This window comes from Zingiber officinale, chromosome 8B (genome assembly GCF_018446385.1).
Source record: "Zingiber officinale cultivar Zhangliang chromosome 8B, Zo_v1.1, whole genome shotgun sequence".
Taxonomy (NCBI): domain Eukaryota; kingdom Viridiplantae; phylum Streptophyta; class Magnoliopsida; order Zingiberales; family Zingiberaceae; genus Zingiber; species Zingiber officinale.
The window spans coordinates 44,385,581-44,404,931 of NC_056001.1; the positions used below are offsets into that span (position 1 = coordinate 44,385,581).

The 19,351-nt window shown below is 40.9% G+C and overlaps 1 protein-coding gene across 1 annotated transcript; it reads left to right on the forward strand.

The window, feature by feature from the left end:
- Positions 1 to 15,832: 15,832 nt before the first annotated feature.
- LOC122014719 (arginine decarboxylase-like) lies at positions 15,833 to 18,811 on the forward strand. Its single transcript, XM_042571104.1, has one exon. It carries the CDS (start codon positions 16,253 to 16,255, stop codon positions 18,425 to 18,427), a length of 2,175 nt encoding a protein of 724 aa, XP_042427038.1. The 5' UTR covers positions 15,833 to 16,252; the 3' UTR covers positions 18,428 to 18,811.
- Positions 18,812 to 19,351: the final 540 nt, after the last annotated feature.

Consider the following 19,351-nt stretch of genomic DNA (forward strand, 5'->3'; position numbering starts at 1 on the left):
GTTCAGAAAACATACCCTGTGGCTGTGTTTTATTTTGATCAGAAATTGATATTGATTTATGATGTTGTTGGGTTTTGAGCTGCTGACTGAATTTATTGATGAAGCTTTAATGTGTAAGTTGATTTTTTGGGAGAGTTGGTGGATTTCCTATGTTATGTATTGGTGGTGTGGTGGTGGTTTTGAGAGTTCTATGATGTTTTGAAAGTTTGAAGATTTTGGTGTGTTATACATATTTGGGATTTTGTTTTGTGAGTTTGAAGGCTTTTGATGAGCGTTCATTGTTGGTGGTTTTATTTTAAGGAAGAGGTTAAAATCTCTTGAATTTGTTAGAGTTTTTTTTGTTAGAAAATGTGTAAATAAAGTCTATTTTATATTGTGTTCTTGGAATGTAACTAGGGAGAGAATGGTTTTGTTTGGAATACATGTAAGTTTGTGGAGTTCATGTAAATTGTAGTATGAGATCCAATTTGACCCCCTCATTCTATGGTTCTGTTTTCATATATGATTTTTTTTTAATTAAAGAAAAGTAGTGCTCATTAGATAAAATTGGGACATAATTTATAATTTGGCCCAGGGCCTTTGAACAACAAGGACCGGCTCTGTGTAGATTCCATTGTATCTATTTACGATCTTTTTCAATGAAGCCCAATGTGATTTTGCTTTCTCCGCAGTTCTCTTTTTAGCTCCTTTAGCTCGATTGGTATTGAAGTATGTCACAACTCGTTTCCAAAATGACTCACTCTTCTGGGCATTACCAACTACTGAATCTTCACTCATAATTGTGTAGGCCGCTACAAGGAGCTTATCATCTGTCACTGTCCATACTGTTCGCTTGTTATGGTCTTCATCTGATTCGTTGCCCATCTCTGGTGCTTGATTGAGAATAATATGGTCGGACCCTATTTCTGATGAAAATGGAGGAAATTGTGAATCGGGGACTACATAAGGTGTACCTTTATCACTGTCAATTGCATCAACACTAGCTCTTCTCGATTCATTTGAATTAATCTCTGGTGATTGAAGCTGATTAATTCCATGAGATGAGCCTTGCATGAAATATTGATTACTCTGCCAATATTCTGGAGGATATGTATAAAACGGAGCTCGAGGGTTGCCACTCAAAGAATTTGGATAACTTTGGAAATTATGGTAATATGGTGGTGGGTATGGAAAAGGTTGGAAATTTGGTGGATGTTGAGTGGGAAATGGAAATTGAGGATTGAAGAAATTAGGACGGACTCGAGAACTTTCTTCACTTACATTTTCGTCGATATTTGGAGAGTTGAACAAATCCCTAAAATAATGACCAGAATTTTTATCCATCTCTCTAAATTTTTGGTAGGCAATGGGTATGAAAATGATGAAAATAGATGAAAGAAATGATGTATATATAGGGAGAAATTGAACATTATCGAACGTTTAATTTTTCGAACGTTTTCGAACAGTTAATTTTTCGAACGTTTTCGAACGGTTCATTTTTCGAACGTTTGATTCCTCGACAATTAATTCTTCCAACGGACTCTTTTAATGTTTGCATAGTTTGAATTTAATTAAATTAAAAAAAAATAAAACAAAAAAGTTGTCCGGACACCGATGTTAAAGGTGGGGCCCACCATATTAAAAACAAAAAAAAATTAAATAAGTAGTGGCAGCCCACTTTTTGTGGGCCCCACATGAAGAAATCACCGGACACAGATGTGTGTCCGGTGATTTCTATTACCCCATCAAATATCCCCCACAATGGGGGATATTTGGGGGTGGGGGATATTTGGAGAAATATCTCCTCCAAATATCCCCCATTGGAGATGCTCTGAAATATCCTCGGAAAACTTTGCAATGTGGGAACATCCTCGCTCAGAAATATCCTCGAAAAAAGGCATTGCAACTTAGAAATATCCTCGCTCGAGAACATCTTTGGAAAGAGACTTTGTGGCTTAGGAACACCCACATGTGTTAACATCCTTGGAAAGACATGTGGCTTGGGAGTATCCCCGTGTGAGAATTTCCCCGAAAAGATGTTACCGTTTGGAAACATTTCTGTCTACGAATATACATGTTCGGGAACACCCAAGGAAGGATCATATGAATTTATTATCTTCCTGCTAGCGCACTAGAGCATTTTCATCCGAGAATGTCAACTACATTTCGATCTAAGCCACAAGAACATCCTTGCCCGAGAATATCTCTCCTAGACCCAACCCCTGGATCCATCTCCTAAATCTAGTCATTCTTGATGGTGATATGTTAAGTATGAGTTTTAGTGGGAACAATGTGTTGGTCCCTTGCAGTCAGCAAGAGGGGGGAAATTTTCCTGCATAATAAAAACAAGCAAACACCTTTCTTAAACAATCGGGCTTCACAATTATACACTTAATTAAAAGTCATAATGGAGTTACAAGAATGAGTACGAGACAGATCGTTTACTTGGTTGGCAATCAGGATATTGCTACTCTAAAGAAATTAAACTCAGTAAGATAATCTTCTTCTTGAATAAAACGTCGGAGGCGAAAAAACCTCGTACACGAAAATAATGCTCAGAAAGTGAAAACAGAATAGAACTTTGAGTACAAAATGTGTTGTGTCAACTACCAAGACAAAGACTATTTATAGCTTGCTGGTTGAGTTGCTTGGGGCGCTTGGAATGGCTCCGAGCGCCTAAACGTGGATAAAATTTTGTCCACATCGCAACGGCTCGTCAAGGATAGGATTTTCTAGTCTGGGCACCCAGACCGTGCTAACCCAGCCCGCGTCCAGGGTGCAAGGCCGGGGTGCCCTAGCTACCCCCGGGGGTCTGGACGTTTGGACTGGACTAGCTAGTCAACATGTTTGTTGATTGTCCGGTCTTCCTCCCACTCAGACTCCGTTCACTCTGGCTCCATTTGCTTGGGTGGTTTCGGCCATCCGGAATAGGGCTGACCCGAATCCATTTTCCGGCTTTCTCCTCGAGCAAACTTCCGCTCTGACTTCTCGTCCCTCGGAAATACCGTGCGCTCCCTTCTCGTGCGTCAGCATAATTTTCTGCCTCACATCGTCCCTTGGATGCACCGAGTCCGTCGACTCTCTTCTGTACCGTCCTTCTCGCTAGCTGCATCTTTTGCTTGACTTCTTGTTCTCTTAGGTTCCTATACACTTAGACACAAAAATCACCCCAAAACAGGACCTAACTTGACTTAGTTAGAGTCGTCAACTTGGGTTGGGCCCGTCGGGTTAGCCCATCCCGCTAAACAATTTAAGCGGGTTATGTTGAAATTTTATCAACTCAAGCCCACCGCGAGCCAACCCGCCTAGGCCCATGCCCGCGCGAGTCGGCCCGCAGGTTGAGAAACATATGTAAGCTAAGTTTTATGCAAATATATTATCTGTATTTGTTATAATTTTGAAATAAAAATAGTACTTTTAATCTCGCATAAGTACTCGTTTGTGTCCATTTATATTTAAAATATATGTTTATGGATACATTTGATTAATGAAACCTTTCCGAAGTAAAATGTTGAAGATATGAAATATTTTTAAATTTTTTTAAAAAAAATTATTGGACCCGCAGGTTGGCCTGCCAAATCCGCAATCCGCCTTGGATTAGGTTGGGTTAGAAATTTCTCAATCCGCCAAGTTGACGAGTCTGCCTGCCCCGCCCAGCCAAATAGTTGGCCTACCACGGGTCGACCCGTCCTACCATAGGTTGGACTGTCTGACAGCTCTAGACTTAATTGATCACATTAAAACTACCACGGGTTACTTACAATCTCTCTCTTTTTGATGTGAGCAACCCAAGTTAAGTTAGGATAAATAAAACACAAATAACAACGAAAAACCAAGTATAAAATTTGTAATTTATAACCAATGTTGACCAATGTAATGCAAAAGAAATGTACCATCCCCTAAATTTAATCTTTAATTCTCTTCCTTTGATCATATTAAAAGAGGGGAGACTATGAAGTTGACTTGAACTAAACATAAAGTTGACTTAAAGATAGGGATACCACTTAATAACCAATGTACCATTCAAAAACTTTCAAGTTTAAATTTTGAAAATCTATATTTTCATAAATTATAATTCATAGAAATAAACAATATTTTTAATTATGATTTTTTTTGAAATTTTTTTTAAAAAATGTTAGACAAACATTGTGAAAGCAGATTTTTATTAAAAATTAAAATTAATCTAAACAGTAATAAATTCTTCTTGACATAAAGACATATTTTCGTAAAAGAAATATTAAAAATAGTTTTTAAACTTAAAAATTTTTTAAAAAATTTCTAAGAATGTATTATAGCAAGTATCTTTGAAGAAAAAATAAAATTTCAAAAGATAACCTTTTGAAAATTTTTAATATTAAAAGATAGCATTTGGATGAATAATTCATATAAAATTCAATAATAGTCAACTAATTTTGAAAATATTTTTTTGAACAGAGAATATGATAATAAGATTTGCAAAAATTATTTTGCGGATTGAAAAATATCATATTTGTTAAAAAAATTCATAAAAAATGATTTAATGGTCAGAAAAATTTGAATTTTTTTTACAGGTAAGTGATAAAATTCTCTTTCTTAGAAAAACTAAAGAAGAAATTAATTTTCAGGAAAAAATATATAAAATAATTTATTTAGATAATTCTAAATAAATAAAAAAATATATTAAAAATATTACATCCATAAAAATTTAGTTTAAGCACGATTTCGAAACCCAAAATAGGTTTCTTCCAACTGAATTAATCAAAAAATTTCTAGGGATATATTTTGATGATAAATTTCTAATTTAACCATTGTGATATCTAAAATATCAATTTAGTCCTTGATAATTTTTAAAATTTGAAATAGCAATATTTGAATATGTAGAATTCTTTAGATTCTCCATTTCAATTTTTAGTTTGCCAAAATATTCTAATTTACAAGATGTTGCTAAGATTCCTTTTAATTCATTATTTTCTTCTGATAATTTTTATTATCAATTTCTAATTTACAAAAAAAAATTTGATAATATTTTTATAAACTTAAATAACTGGTCAAAAGGTATAGACCGTATCTGACTTACCTTGTCGATCCCTTTATCTGAAGCTCCCCTTGTAGTGTTGCTTCCTTCCGACGTTGCTCCCCCTTCATCGATGCTCATCTCTAATGAGCTTGCTTTATCTTCTTCTTAGTGACTTGCCATTAATGCAAATCTAGTGTGACCTTCGCTCTCTGAATCTGACAACATTTTGTCTCATGTTGCCTTTAGGTTTCTATGCTTCTTTAGAGTTGGTCTTTTGTCCTTTTCTTTGTTCTTGTTCTTCAGATTTGGCCAGTTGTTTTTAACATGCTCTTCTTTGTTGCAGCGATAGCATCTTACCATCCTTCTTCTTTTCTTGGCCTACACTTGATTGAAGTAATTAGTTTTAAAGAACTTTTTGAACTTTCTTACCATGAATGTTGTTTCATCATCGTCAAGGGGCGTTTCGGACTATGGTTCATCTATTTCTGCCTTTAAGGCAATGTTCTGAATCATCTTTGTCTTTAGATCTATATATCTAGATTCATAAATTTCAAATGTCTAAAACAATTCCTCTAAACTACGTACCTCTAAATCCTTAGAGATGAAATATGCATCTACTAAAGATGACCATTCAGGAGTGCTAGGAAATGCATTAAGTGCTTACTTTAGTGAATCTCGATTGGTTACCTTTTCTATGAGATTCATGAGTCCAGTGATGAGTTATTTGATTCTTGAGTGGACATGTGTGACGGTTTCACATTCTTCTAACCGGAGGTTGCTGATATGGTTCCGGAGCAGATCTCGTCTCGCGAGTTTTGCCTCCGAGGTTCCTTCGTGGATTTTTAAGAATTTTTCCTAGAGATCTTTGGCTAACTCGAAGCCCCGATTCGGTTGAATTCTTGTGGCGGTAGAACACTCAGCAGATGAAATTCTACCTTGTCATTTGCCATGAAGTCCGCTTGCTCTTTTTCCGTCCATTGATATTCTTCTTTGTCCTTTGGTGCTACAAAGTCAAACTTCATTATTAATAATAAATTAAAATCTATTTTTAAAAATATCTCTATCTTCTTTTTCAGGTTCGCGAACTCTCCCTCGAACTTTAGTGGGTAGATACTTCGTTCGACCATCATTTTCTGTGCTTCGGTCGGTGGTTAGTCCTTGTAAAACAGTTGGGCTCTGATACCACTTGGTGATCCCTTGCAACCGACAAGAGGAGGGGAATACCCTAGCTTCACAATTACACACTTAATTAAAAGTAATAAATGGAGTAACAAGAATGAGTACAAGGCAGATCATTTACTTGGTTGGCAATAAAGGGATTACTACTCTAAGGAAATTAAGCTTAGCAAGACAATCTCATTCTCCAATAAAATGTTGGAGGTAGAGAAGCCTCATACACGAGAATAATGCTCAGAAAGTGAAAACAGAATAGAACTTTGACTACAAAGTGTATTGTGTCAACTACCGAGACAAAGACTTTATTTATAGCCTGCTGGTTGAGCTGCTCGAGGCGCTTGGAATGGCTCCAGGCGCTTGGACGTAGATAAAATTTTATCCACATCGCAACGACTCGTCAAGGATAGGATTTTCTAGTCCAAGCGCCCAAACCAGGTTCGGGAACCTAGACCGGGCTGACCCAGCCCGCTTATAGGTCAAGAGCCCGGGGCGCCCTAGCTTCCCTTGAGGGTCTGGGTTGTTGGGACCTTGACATCCCCTAGAGGGGAGGTGAATAGCGTCTCACCCAAATCGTTTACTTCCTATAATGTTAGTGCACAGCGGAATACAAAACAAACTAACAAATAGAAAACTAAACTAAAACAAGAAGAATGAAGACAAGCAAATCACAAAGACACGCTCGTTTACGTGGTTTAGAGATAAAGCTCCTACTCCACTGCTATTCGTAAGGTGGACTTCTCAATCCGTCGGTGGATGATTCCCAGGAAAACCCAGGCTAGCTCAAACCTCTTTCTCGGTGGAGAAACCTCATCACAACATTGATCCAAAACCCTTAGGTCACAAGAAGAGCTTGAATTACTTAGGAGACTTTTAATATACTTTAACCAAACCTATTTCGTCAACCTTGGCCAAGCACCCTGAGTTCTCTTAAATAGTGCTCGGGAGGAAACATCTAACTATGTTTCCCGCTACCAGTCGACTGGTCTTAAGTGGAATTCAACTGTTACAAGCCAGCGGCTCAATACCAGTCGATTGATGAAAACACTAGTCGACTGGTCCACATGGGTTAACCGAACAAAGGTATTATGTTCGGTACCAGTCGACTGCTATATTAAATGCTACATTACTGTTATAGTAGTTGCTATAGTAACTGCTATAGTAAAACCCTAAATTTAGAATTTACCCTGAGTACAATCTCTCATGCACTAGTCCTTACCCGCACAACCTTGACCTTGCCTTCTAGCCTCCTCCATCAGCCTTGTGTCCCTCAGATGCTTCCCCATCCTTCATGTCTTACCTTCAAGAGTTTCCTTCGGCCTTGTCATTGTTGTCAGGTCTTCCTTTGCCAAGAGGTCGTGCCTCCGGGACTTCAACCTTTGCCAAGTCACACTTTTACTTACGTTGCTAAGACTGTATGCTTAGACTTACACCGCTAAGACTCCTCTTGGACTTTTCTCCTTTGCTTAGATCACAATTGGACCTTCATTGTTGTACCAACATCATGGGCACTCACAATTCATATCAAATATAATAATAAATCTAACTTAAATCTTTGTTCAAATATCAAAATCTAGGGTACCCAGATTGCTCTAACATGGGTGCCCTGATCGAGCTGGACAGTCAACAAACATGTTGACTGTCCTATCTTCCTCCCGTTCCAGCTCCGTTCTCTCCAGCTCCATTTTTTTGGGTGATTTCGGCCATCCAGAATAAGGCTCACCCGAACTCATTTTCCAGCAGCCTTCTCCTTGAGCAAACTTTCGCTCCGACTTATTGTCTCTCAGAAATATCGCACACTCCCTTCTCATCCGCCAGCGTACTCTTCTACAACACCGCGCCCCTCGGGTACACTGAGTCCGTCGACTCTCTCCTGTGTTGTCCTTCTCTCTAGCTGTATCTTTTGCTTGCCTTATTGTGCTCCTAAGTTTCTGCACACTTCGACACAAGGATCAAACCACAATAAGACCTAACTTGACTTAGTCGATCAAATCAAAACTACCACGGGGTATTTACACAATGATATCTTAAGCATGAGTTTGACAAGAGTTGTTAGAAAGAGGACCAATGCCGGCTAATTGGGCATGTGATGTCTCATGTACGGTGATAGGAAATTAACTCAAAGCCCATATTTAGGTATATAAGGTTGTAAATGAGCCGAGCCAAGCTTGTGTGATATTCAATCTTATTTGATAAAGTAACTGAGTCAAACCAAGATGAGCACAAAATAATCTATAAGTACCCCGTGGTAGTTTTGATATGATCAACCAAGTCAAGTTAGGTCATGTTGTATTTTGATGCTTGTGTCTAATTGTGCAGGAAATTAGGAGCACAAGAAGTCTAGCGAAAGACGCAACTAGCAAGAAGGATGGTACAGAAAGGAGTCAATAGGCTCGGTGCGTCTGAGGGACGAGGTGCTGCAGATGAGCATCAACAAGGGCTTGGGCGCCCGGAGCGGGTTCGGACGTCTGGAGCAGGATAAAATTTTATCCCACATTCGTTGTACAGCCGTTTGCGAGAAAATAAGATTTGCTACGCTAGGGGAGCCCGAAGAGGGTCCGGGCACCCGGACCATGCCACACCAGCAAACGGTCAGTTTTGACAAATGGGTTATAAATATAGCCCTAGTCTTCTCCTTTTCGAACAACACACTTTGTACTTCAAGTTTCTTTCTGCCTTTCATTTTCGAGCATCATTTTCATGTACGAGGCTTCTCTACCTTCGATATTTTATTTGAGAGGGTGATCTTCTTATAGAGCCGACTTTTCTTGGAATAGCAATACTCTGATTACAAACTAAGTAAAAAATTTGTGTATCTCATACTCTTTTAATTCCATTATATTTTGATTAAGTGTGTAATTGATAAAGCCTGATTGTTGAAGAAAAGTGTTGACTAGTTTATTTTGTGTAGGGAAATTCATCCCCCTCTTGCCAGACGCAAGGGACCTATAAGTGGTATCAGAGTCCAATTGCTTTAGAAGGACTAACCGTCGAACGAAGCACAAAAGACGATAGCCGAAACAAGCATCCACCAGTCAAAGTTCGAGAGATACTTTCCACACTAGAAAAAGAAAATGGAGGTATATTTTAAAAATGATTTTGATATCTTTATAATATTAAAAAATGTTTTTTCAGTACCTATTGACAACAACAGTGAGCTAAAGAAAGAAGAAAACTGGATGGAGAAGGAACAACCAGAATTTATGGCCAACGGGAAAGTAGAATTCTATATGCTAAGTGCACTGTCATCACAAGAGGTAAATAGAATCGGAGTCTGTGATCCTGCAAAAAACCTCTGGAAAAAATTCCTAGAGCTTCACGAAGGATCCTCCGAAACCAAGCTCACAAGAAGAGATCTTCTTCGTAATCAACAGACGAATCTGTGACTAAAGGAAGGTGAAACAGTCCCTCAATTGTACACCAAGCTAAAGGAACTAGTCACCGAACTCATGAATCTCGGAGAAAAGGTAACCAATCGAGATTCGCTAAGGTATGCGCTTAACACTTTTCCTATAACATCTAAATTGTCAGCTATAGTAGATGCATATTACATCTCTAGAGACTTATAAATAAGTAATTTAGAAGAATTATTTTCCACTTTTGAAATTTATGAGTCTAGCTGTCTAGATGTGCAGATCTAAAGAAAGAGTTAAAGTAGAACATTGTCTTAAAGGCAAAAATAGATGAACCAGATTCTGAAACATCCATGGACGATGACGAAACGACATTTATGATAAAGAAGTTTATTTTTTTAAAGCTAATAAATTCAATCAAGTGTAGACCAAAAGAAAAAAAAGGAAAGTAAGATGCTATCATTGCAATGAAGAACGACATGTCAAAGATAACTGCCCAAAACTGAAAAACAAGGACAAAAGACTAACCTAGACAAAGCACAAAATTTTAATGGCGACGTGGGATGAAACACCATCATCAGAGTCGAAGATTAAAGTCCACGTCGGACTTGCGCTAATGGCAAGTCATGAAGAAGATGACAAAGCAAGGAACACTACAAGGGGAGCTTCAGATAACGGGATTGACGAGGTGAATCAGGTACGGTTTCTACCTCATGACCAGTAAAATAAGATAAAATTTATTTAACTATAGATAATGATATAGTAGGAGATAGAGCTCAATGACGTAAAAGGATTTATACAGCCCACCCAACCTAGTGGGAAAAGTCTTGGTTATTGTTGTTGTTATTATAAAATTTTTTCTATCAATTAGAAAATAAGAATAAAAAATTATTAAAAGATAACCAAGAGCTAAAAGGAATTTTAACAAAATCTCATCGACTAGAAGATTTCGACAAAATAAAAATAGAAAATAAAAACTGAAAGAACAAAGAGAAAATTTTAAGAATTATGCATCTTCGAATTTTACTACTTTTTAAAATTATCAAGAACTTAATTGATATTTTAGATACAATAAGGATCAAATTAGAAAATTATCACATAATATGTTTCAAAATTTTTTAAATTAATGTAGGAACCTATATTGGATTCCAAAATCATGTTTAGATTAAAAATTTGTATGCAATGTTTTATTGATTTTATATTTTTCTTGCTTAAAATTATTTTTTTTTCATATAAATTTTCTTTGAAATTAATATGATATTAATATTTTTGAGATTTAGGATTTCGTTATTTTTCTGTAGAAAATTTCAAAATTATTTTGACTATTGTATTATTTTTTATGATTTTTTTTACAAATATCATATTTTTCTATTTAAAAATATTTCGCAGAGTTATTTTTACAAACTTTATTCTTTTTTATGATAATTAATCATATTATCTGTTAAAAAATTATTTATCTAAATAATAATTTTTAATATTAAAAATTCTCAAAGATTTAATTTTTTAAAATTTATTTTTTCTAAAAAATACTTGCTCTTACATTCTCAGAAAATATTTCAAATTTTTTGATCTTAGAAATTATTTTTAAGCAATGTTTTTTAAAAAATACGTCTTTATGTAGAAAATAATTTATTACTGCTCAAATCAATTTCATTTCTTCGTGAAAGTATTATCACAACTATGCATATATCTATTTAACTCTTATAAAAAATTTCAAATTTTTTATACAATTAAAAATAATTTTTAAATTATTTTATCCATAAATTCTATATTTATTTCAAAGTTTTCCCCTATTTTTAAGAGAGCAGATCTCCGGGTCCTCTTTTTTTTGGACCAGGGGATATATGAACCACTTATAATTGCGGTCAGATCGTGGCCGCGATCCGACCGTAATTGGTTGCGATCCCTTCCTGGGTTTACTATCCCCTCTAGGTTATAGTTTGATTCGGAGAGGGCGGCTAGAGGTAGCCTGGAGGCCACCCCGCTCGGCGCCCAACAACCTGGCCACTTGTCCATCACCGGTGGCCTTCTGGCGGCCTCTGGCCACCCGTTCCGAACCAAACTATAACCTAGAGGGGACGATGAACCCAGAAAGAGATCGCAATCAATTGCGGCCGAATCGCTGCCATAATTCGACTACAATTATAAGTGGTTCATCCCCTGGTCCATAAAAAAGGGGACCAGGAGATTTGCTCTCTATTTTTAATGTGATCAAAGTGAGAGAATTAGATATTAAATATAGGGGAAAGGTAGATTTTATTTTTGCATTATATATTTTTTTAATTACAAATTATCTACTTGCTATATTACTATTATTTATTTTTGATTTATCCTAATTTAACTTGGATTACTCACAAAGAGAGATTGTCAGTACCCTGTGGTAGTTTTGATGTGATCAATAATGTCAAGTTAGGTCCTGTTGTGTTTTGATCCTTGTGTCTAAGTGTGTAAAAACATAGGTGTAACGCCCCGGCCCGGGCGGGCCCCACCCGGACCAAACCAGGAACGACACCATAATTACCTATCGATTTGATGACTAGCTCCACAGACCACCGGAGGTCCTTTCAGCGTGCTTTGTCCTCACTCGCACGCACCCTGGAAAACTTCCCAGGAGGTCACCCATCCTCAGATTTTTTCCAAGCCAAGCACGCTTAACTTTGGAGTTCTTAAGTTTGGGCTTCCGAAAAGGAAGGTGCACCTTGGTGATATGGATAGTACCATCTAACCTTTTTAAGCCATACTTAACCAGAATCTCAGAACCGGGGTATTACAATCACCCCCACTTAAAGACACAACGTCCTCGTTGTGTAATCATGAATCACACCATAGACAAATCCCAGAATCTCCCTCGCTAGGTGGTGCCCTGTCAGCGTGCTTTGTCCTCACTCGCACGCACCCTGGAAAACTTCCCAGGAGGTCACCCATCCTCAGATTTTTTCCAAGCCAAGCACGCTTAACTTTGGAGTTCTTAAGTTTGGGCTTCCGAAAAGGAAGGTGCACCTTGGTGATATGGATAGTACCATCTAACCTTTTTAAGCCATACTTAACCAGAATCTCAGAACCGGGGTATTACAATCACCCCCACTTAAAGACACAACGTCCTCGTTGTGTAACCATGAATCACACCATAGACAAATCCCAGAATCTCCCTCGCTAGGTGGTGCCCTGGTTCTCCTGCCACAGGCGCACTCACGGTCGCAAGGTTGCTCTGATACCATCTGTAACGCCCCGGCCTAGGCGGGCCCCACCCAAACCGAACCGGGAACGCCACCAGAATTACTCATCGGTTTGATGACTAGCTCCACAGACCACCGGAGTTCCTTTCAGCGTGCTTTGTCCTCACTCGCACGCACCCTGGAAAACTTCCCAGGAGGTCACCCATCCTCAGATTTCTCCAAGCCAAGCACGCTTAACTTTGGAGTTCTTAAGTTTGAGCTTCCGAAAAGGAAGGCGCACCTTGGTGATATGGATAGTACCATCTAACCTTTTTAAGCCATACTTAACCAGAATCTCAGAACCGGGGTATTACAATAGGAGCATAAAAAGTCAAGCGAGAGATTCAGTTAGCGAGAAGGATGACACGAGAAGGAGTTGGCGGGCTCGTTGCGTCCAATGGACGAGATGCTGTGGAAAAGTCTGCTGGCAGACGAGAAGGAAGCGCGTGACGTTTTTTAGGGACGAGAAGCCGGAGTAGAAGATTACTTTAGAAGGCCGGAAGATGAGTTCGGGTGAGCTCAATTCCGGATGGCTGAAATCACCCAAGCGAACAGAATTAGAGCGGAAGCTCAGACAAAAAAGTCAACTGGAAGTTGGCTCATGTTCGGGTGCTCGGAGTCCAGGTGCCCAGAGCAGATCCGGGCACCCGGATCACTTTGGTCCAACCGAGGTGCTCAACTCCTCGACGCTGTGGCTGAGCATCAACAAGGGTCCCGGAGCGAGTCCAGGCGCCCAGAGCGAGTCCGGGCAGCCGGTGTAGGATAAAATTTTATTCCACGCTCGTTGCATAGTCATTTGTGAGAAGATGAGATTGGCCATGTTGAGGGCGTTCAGAGAGAGTCCGGGTGACTAGACCATGTCACGTTAGCAAATTGTCACTTGTCAGTTTCGACCAGTGGACTATAAATAGAGCACTGACCTTCTCCTTTTCAAACAACGCACTTTGTATTTCAAGTTTCTTTCTGTCTTTCATTTCCGAGCATTATTTTCATTTATGAGGCTTCTCCACCTCCGACATTTTGTTTGAGAAAAAGATCTTCTTACTGACCTGACTTTTTTTGGAGTAGCAATCCTCTATTTGCAAACTAAGTAAAAAATTTGTGTGTTGTACTCTTTTAATTCCATTATATTTTGATTAAGTGAGTAATTGATATTATTTGAGAAAGGCATTTGATGTTTTACCCCCCTCTTTTTCTTGCTAGCCACAAGGGACCTACGTAATCAAGACATTGAAATGAATATTTAAACTTGACTTAGTTTATTTTTTTTATAAGTTTGAGCTTAGTTCATTTAGATATTATCTAGCCCTCAATTTAACCTTATTTGATTATTTGAAAATTTTATATTTTAAACTTATTTAATTAGTCATAAGTTTCGTAATACAAATTTGTTTGCTTTATTTTAAAAGTTTTTTTTATTTAATACACATGTTAATAAAAAATTTATTGATAAACATTCTTTACCACTGTTGTTCACGAATGTTATTTATAAATATTATTTAGAAACATTAATGTATTGAATAATTATGTGTTTAAATTTTTTTATTTAATTTAATGAGTTATTCAAATTTATTCAATTAATTGATTTTATGTATATTAAATGAATATAAATAAATTTTTATTAAATTTGACATTAAATTTATTTACAAACGTTCAATTTATTTATATTCCTATAGGTATGTCATCTATGGAGAACTATACCTCTGACGATTGACAATGACGGTCTTACATCAACCCTGTATTTTTGACTGCTTGCAAGTACCCGTGATAGGCAGATTGGGGAGTGCATCTCATTGATATATAAAGGGAAGTGTGTGAAGCAAGAGGAGGGGGCGACCTTAAGTGAAATTGCTTGAAGTACTTCTAATTTTGCCAAGTTGATCAATTTAACTTCTCCAATCTGAAGTCCTGTTCCTTCGAGGAGATAATATTTTCTCTGGCAGCTTCGTGCTGACCTAACTGTTGGAGGAAGGTCACTTAGGCTGCGTCAACCTCTCGCTGACCAGTGTTGACGTGCGGTAGGAGACTTGCATGAGTGCGAGGGATTAGAAACTTTACCAAATCTGGACCTGAAGGGAGACTTATGGTCGTGCAGTAAAAGCAGTGGCGACCCACGTCAAATTGAATAAAGAAAAATGAGTTGGGTATAGAATGTAAATATTTTAATTTCATTTCATTGGCAAATTAAGTTCAATGGCTCAACTCCTCTTCTTTTAATCTATAGGAATACGATTCTATCTTTCGAACGGCGTAGATGAACAGTAGTCTAATCGAATTCGATCTTGTTTTCCCAAAAGAGCATCATTTTCTTTAGATGATTGCTCCGTCGACGGAATGGGGAGGATATCATCCACAATTTACTCGCACAGAGCGCGTCTCCTATTGGTGGCCACCAACTCCCTGACTCACCGGTACTTATCCACAGCCCCAATGCGACACGTGTCGCTTCAACTACCGTTTCTAAGAACTAAAATAGAAGCAAAATTGTTCCTCACCATAACCATATTTGAATGCCGATAAAATAAATAGAAAAATATTTATTTTATTTTATTTTTGGATACTGGTGATGACCGTTATTACATACCTATTCAAACATATATACCTTTTTTAAAAGAAAAGACACTGACGGAATCTGCTGACAAAGATTGGGTATCCTGGGCCCACTCCTTCGACCAATAGGTGAGCAGTGATAATGGGTGGGTCCGGTAAATTCTCCGGTATGGGCCAAACAAAAAAAAGAAAGCAAACACGACGCGTCGATTCCGGCGAGGATATCATCCGGTCGTTCACGTGGCCGGGAGTTGGCCGTTGATTCTTACCGTTCTTGGACTAGTTCCTTTTCTCGCAGATAAGATCGCGTTGGATGTCTCGGCGGAAATAGCGGCCCCATCGAGCCGAGCAAGACACGTGACATATCCGCGCCACGCGGCAACTCGACGCCGATAGATCACGGAGCTGAGGCGGGTCCGCCAGCCAGGGGATAAAACGATATATTCCCCCCGAGATAGCGAGATAAAAAGGGGGTGCGTAACGCGCTCGAGATTCTTATCTTTCGGCTGCACCGTTTTATTCTGGTGGCAAACAACTGAACCGTTATATTCGCCCGCCCTATATAATGCTCCTCCGCCTCGCTTGAAACTCCGCCAGGCTTCCGTTCCTTGTCTATCGCTTCTACATTAGGGTTTTCGTTAGGTTTCCGTCCTCTGCTCCCGTTCCGTTCTGGGGCTTCGTATTGTGATCTACATCTTCTTCGCCTCCCTTGATTGCTTGGGAGTATTGGCTGCTGCTGGAATGGGGATTCCCGGCGAGTTCTGCTGTTCTCGCTGGTGGCTGTTCTTAGCTCTTTAAGCGATCTATTTGATTAAGTTTCCTTCTGAAGGGCCGGCGTGGGTATTCCGTGGTCGTCGGAGGCCGCCTGCTTCGCTTGAGGGGGTGGCCGGGGCTCCGGCCTCGGCGGCTTTCGAAGCCCCCATCTTGAGATTCAGATCTGAGAAGGTAGGCTTTTCTTTTTGTTTTGTGGCTGCGACCGGGAAGAGATGCCGGCCCTCGCGTGCGTAGATGCTGCAGTTGTGCCCCCTGGCTACGCCTTCGCGAGAGATGGCCCTCTTCCCGCGCCGAGGGCATTCCTTGGCGGCGCTCCGACGACGGGAGATTACGACACCTCTGACTTTTCTGCGCCCTGGTCCACCGCCCATTCCAGCGCCCTTTATCGGATCGACGGATGGGGCGCGCCTTACTTTCGCGTCAATTCCTCCGGCGACATCGCCGTGCGGCCGCACGGTGCCGCCACCCTTCCCCACCAGGAGATCGACCTCATGAAGGTTGTAAAGAAGGCCTCTGCTTCCAAATCTTCCGGCGGGCTTGGCCTCCGCCTTCCGCTCCTCGTCCGCCTTCCAGACGTCCTGAAGCACCGGCTGGAGTCCCTTCATGCCGCCTTTGACTTTGCCATCCAATCCGTCGGATACGGTGGGCGCTACCATGGCGTCTACCCGGTGAAATGCAACCAGGACCGCTACATCGTGGAGGATATCGTTGAGTTCGGTGCGCCGTTCCATTACGGCCTCGAGGCCGGATCCAAGGCGGAGCTCCTCCTCGCCATGAGTTGCCTTACTCGAGGCAGCCCGGACGCTCTCCTTGTCTGCAATGGATACAAGGACGAGGAGTACATTGCCCTCGCCCTCATCGCCCGAAGCATGAATCTCAACACCGTGATCGTCCTGGAGCAGGAGGAGGAGCTCGACACGGTTGTCGAGACCAGCCGGAGGCTTGGCATCCGGCCGGTAATCGGTCTCCGCGCCAAGCTTCGTACCAAGCATTCTGGTCATTTTGGATCCACCTCTGGAGAAAAGGGCAAGTTCGGCCTGACCACCATGCAAACCCTATCTGTAGTCCAGAAACTCCAGCGCCTAGACATGATCGATTGCCTGCAGCTCCTCCACTTCCATATCGGCTCGCAGATCCCATCCACCTCGCTGCTCGCCGAAGGCGTCGTCGAGGCCGCCCAAATATACTGCGAGCTCTCCAGGCTTGGAGCCTCCATGCGCGTCATCGACATTGGCGGTGGCCTCGGCATCGACTACGACGGCTCTCACTCCGGCGATTCGGACATGTCGGTGAATTATGGCCTCGAAGAATACGCCTGCACCGTGGTGCGGACCGTGATGTTGGCATGCGACCGCAAGAATGTAAACCATCCAATTATCTGCAGCGAGAGCGGCCGCGCCCTGGTGTCCCATCATTCCGTGCTCATCTTCGAAGCAGTCTCATCCGACTCCATCAAGGCCGATGCATCGCCATTCGCCGGTCCCAATCTTTCCTTCCTCGCCGACGAGCTTGCGGACGACGCGCGTGCCGGTTACAACAGTCTGATGGCCGCTGCATATCGCAGAGACTATGAATCCTCTGCAATCTATGCAGAGCAGTTGAAGCGGACATGCGTCGAACACTTCAAGGACGGTATCATTGGCCTTGAACATTTGGCAGCCGTGGATGGCCTTTGCGATATCGTGACGAAGAAATTAGGCGTGGCTGATCAGGTGAAGACTTACCATGTTAATTTGTCCATCTTCACCTCGATTCCAGATTTGTGGAGCATCGGGCAAGTCTTCCCAATTGTCCCAATCCATCATCTCGACCAGCGGCCGGGAGTGAAGGGCGTTCTTTCCGACCTAACTTGCGACAGCGATGGGAAGGTGAACCAGTTCATCGGAGGGCTGACGAGCCTACCGCTGCACGAATTCGGCGGCGGCGGGGGCGGGGGCGGGTACTATTTGGGGATGTTCCTCGGAGGGGCTTACCAGGAGGCGCTTGGGGGGCTGCACAACCTGTTCGGGGGGCCGAGCGTTGTGCGCGTGGCGCAGAGCGACGGACCGTACTGCTTCGCGGTTACGCTGGCGGTTCCCGGCTCGTCCTGCGCCCAGGTCCTGCAAGCGATGCGGCATGAGCCCGAAGTGATGTTCGAGGCGCTCAAGCACCGCGCAGCAGAGTGCGGGGTGGGGGGCGCCGACGCCATTATGCGCGCTTTCCATTCGATGCCGTATCTCATCTGCCGGACCGGCGGAGGCGTGGGCGGAGGTGATGCTATCGGCAGCGACTCAGACGGGTGCTGCGGCGGTGGGGACGTGATTGGCAGCGACTCGGATGGGTGCTGCGGCGGAGGTGAGGAGGAAGACGAAGACGACTGGGGCTTCATGCGTTCCTTGATCGTGTGAAGGTGATTGATTCTGCTGCGTTCTCCTAGTATAGTCTCCGTCGACAATTTAGTGGTCGTGGTCGTCGTAGTTGTCGTCGTCGTCGGAGTGTGTCGTCGGTCTCTTATTTTCTGTTCAATCATGGTAGCGGGGTGGGCGTGTTAGATCCGCATCTACTTTTGGCGATGGCGTCTGATCGCTCACGTGACTCGTTGGGCTTTTCTCATTTCCTTGCAAATTTCCTTGTTCCAATTTACTAATTGTTCTTCTCATATTTTATCATCGTGCTCTGCTAGTCTGCTAGATTTCATATTAATCGACGCAGCAACTTTGTTAGCTAAAATACATTTGTTATATTATTTCAGCAACATTTCGCTTCTATAAATGCATTATGGCTTTGTAATATGTGTTATCTCCTTTAATCAGGATTTCAAGTAGTTTTTGACATTCAAAGATTTTAATTTTTGATTTTCAGCATTTTATAATCAAGGTGTACATCAAAGGCATATGAAGCCCTCAGATAATTCCCAGGGATTAGCTAGCTGACAATGTGTACGTAATTTTATGACGTGGAATTAAAGTTTACATGTATTAATCCAAAAATATAAAAGAGCTTGAAAATCATATATTATGTTATATGAGCATTCTTGCATTTTTTTTTATGTTATAATAAAATTTATGTTTTTAATTATAATGGTTGTCCTTTTTAATTATTAAAATATTTTGACTATAAACATTTTAATGACCCAAAAAATCTTTAAAACTTTACTATACAGGATCATTACGTTTTTGCTGAAATTAACTCAGATTTATTTGTCAAGAGGACGTGGAGGTGGGATAGACGAATCGAGCAGAAGAGTCCTTGACCACGTAGAAATGGTTCACCAATCAAACGAGTTGTAAACAAGTAAAAGCAGAATTATTAAATAGATTGACTCGTTAATG

What these genes read in the sequence shown, in the direction of transcription:
- LOC122014719 (XM_042571104.1), top strand. Translation starts at nt 16,253, where the DNA reads ATGCCGGCCCTCGCGTGCGTAGATGCTGCAGTTGTGCCCCCTGGCTAC.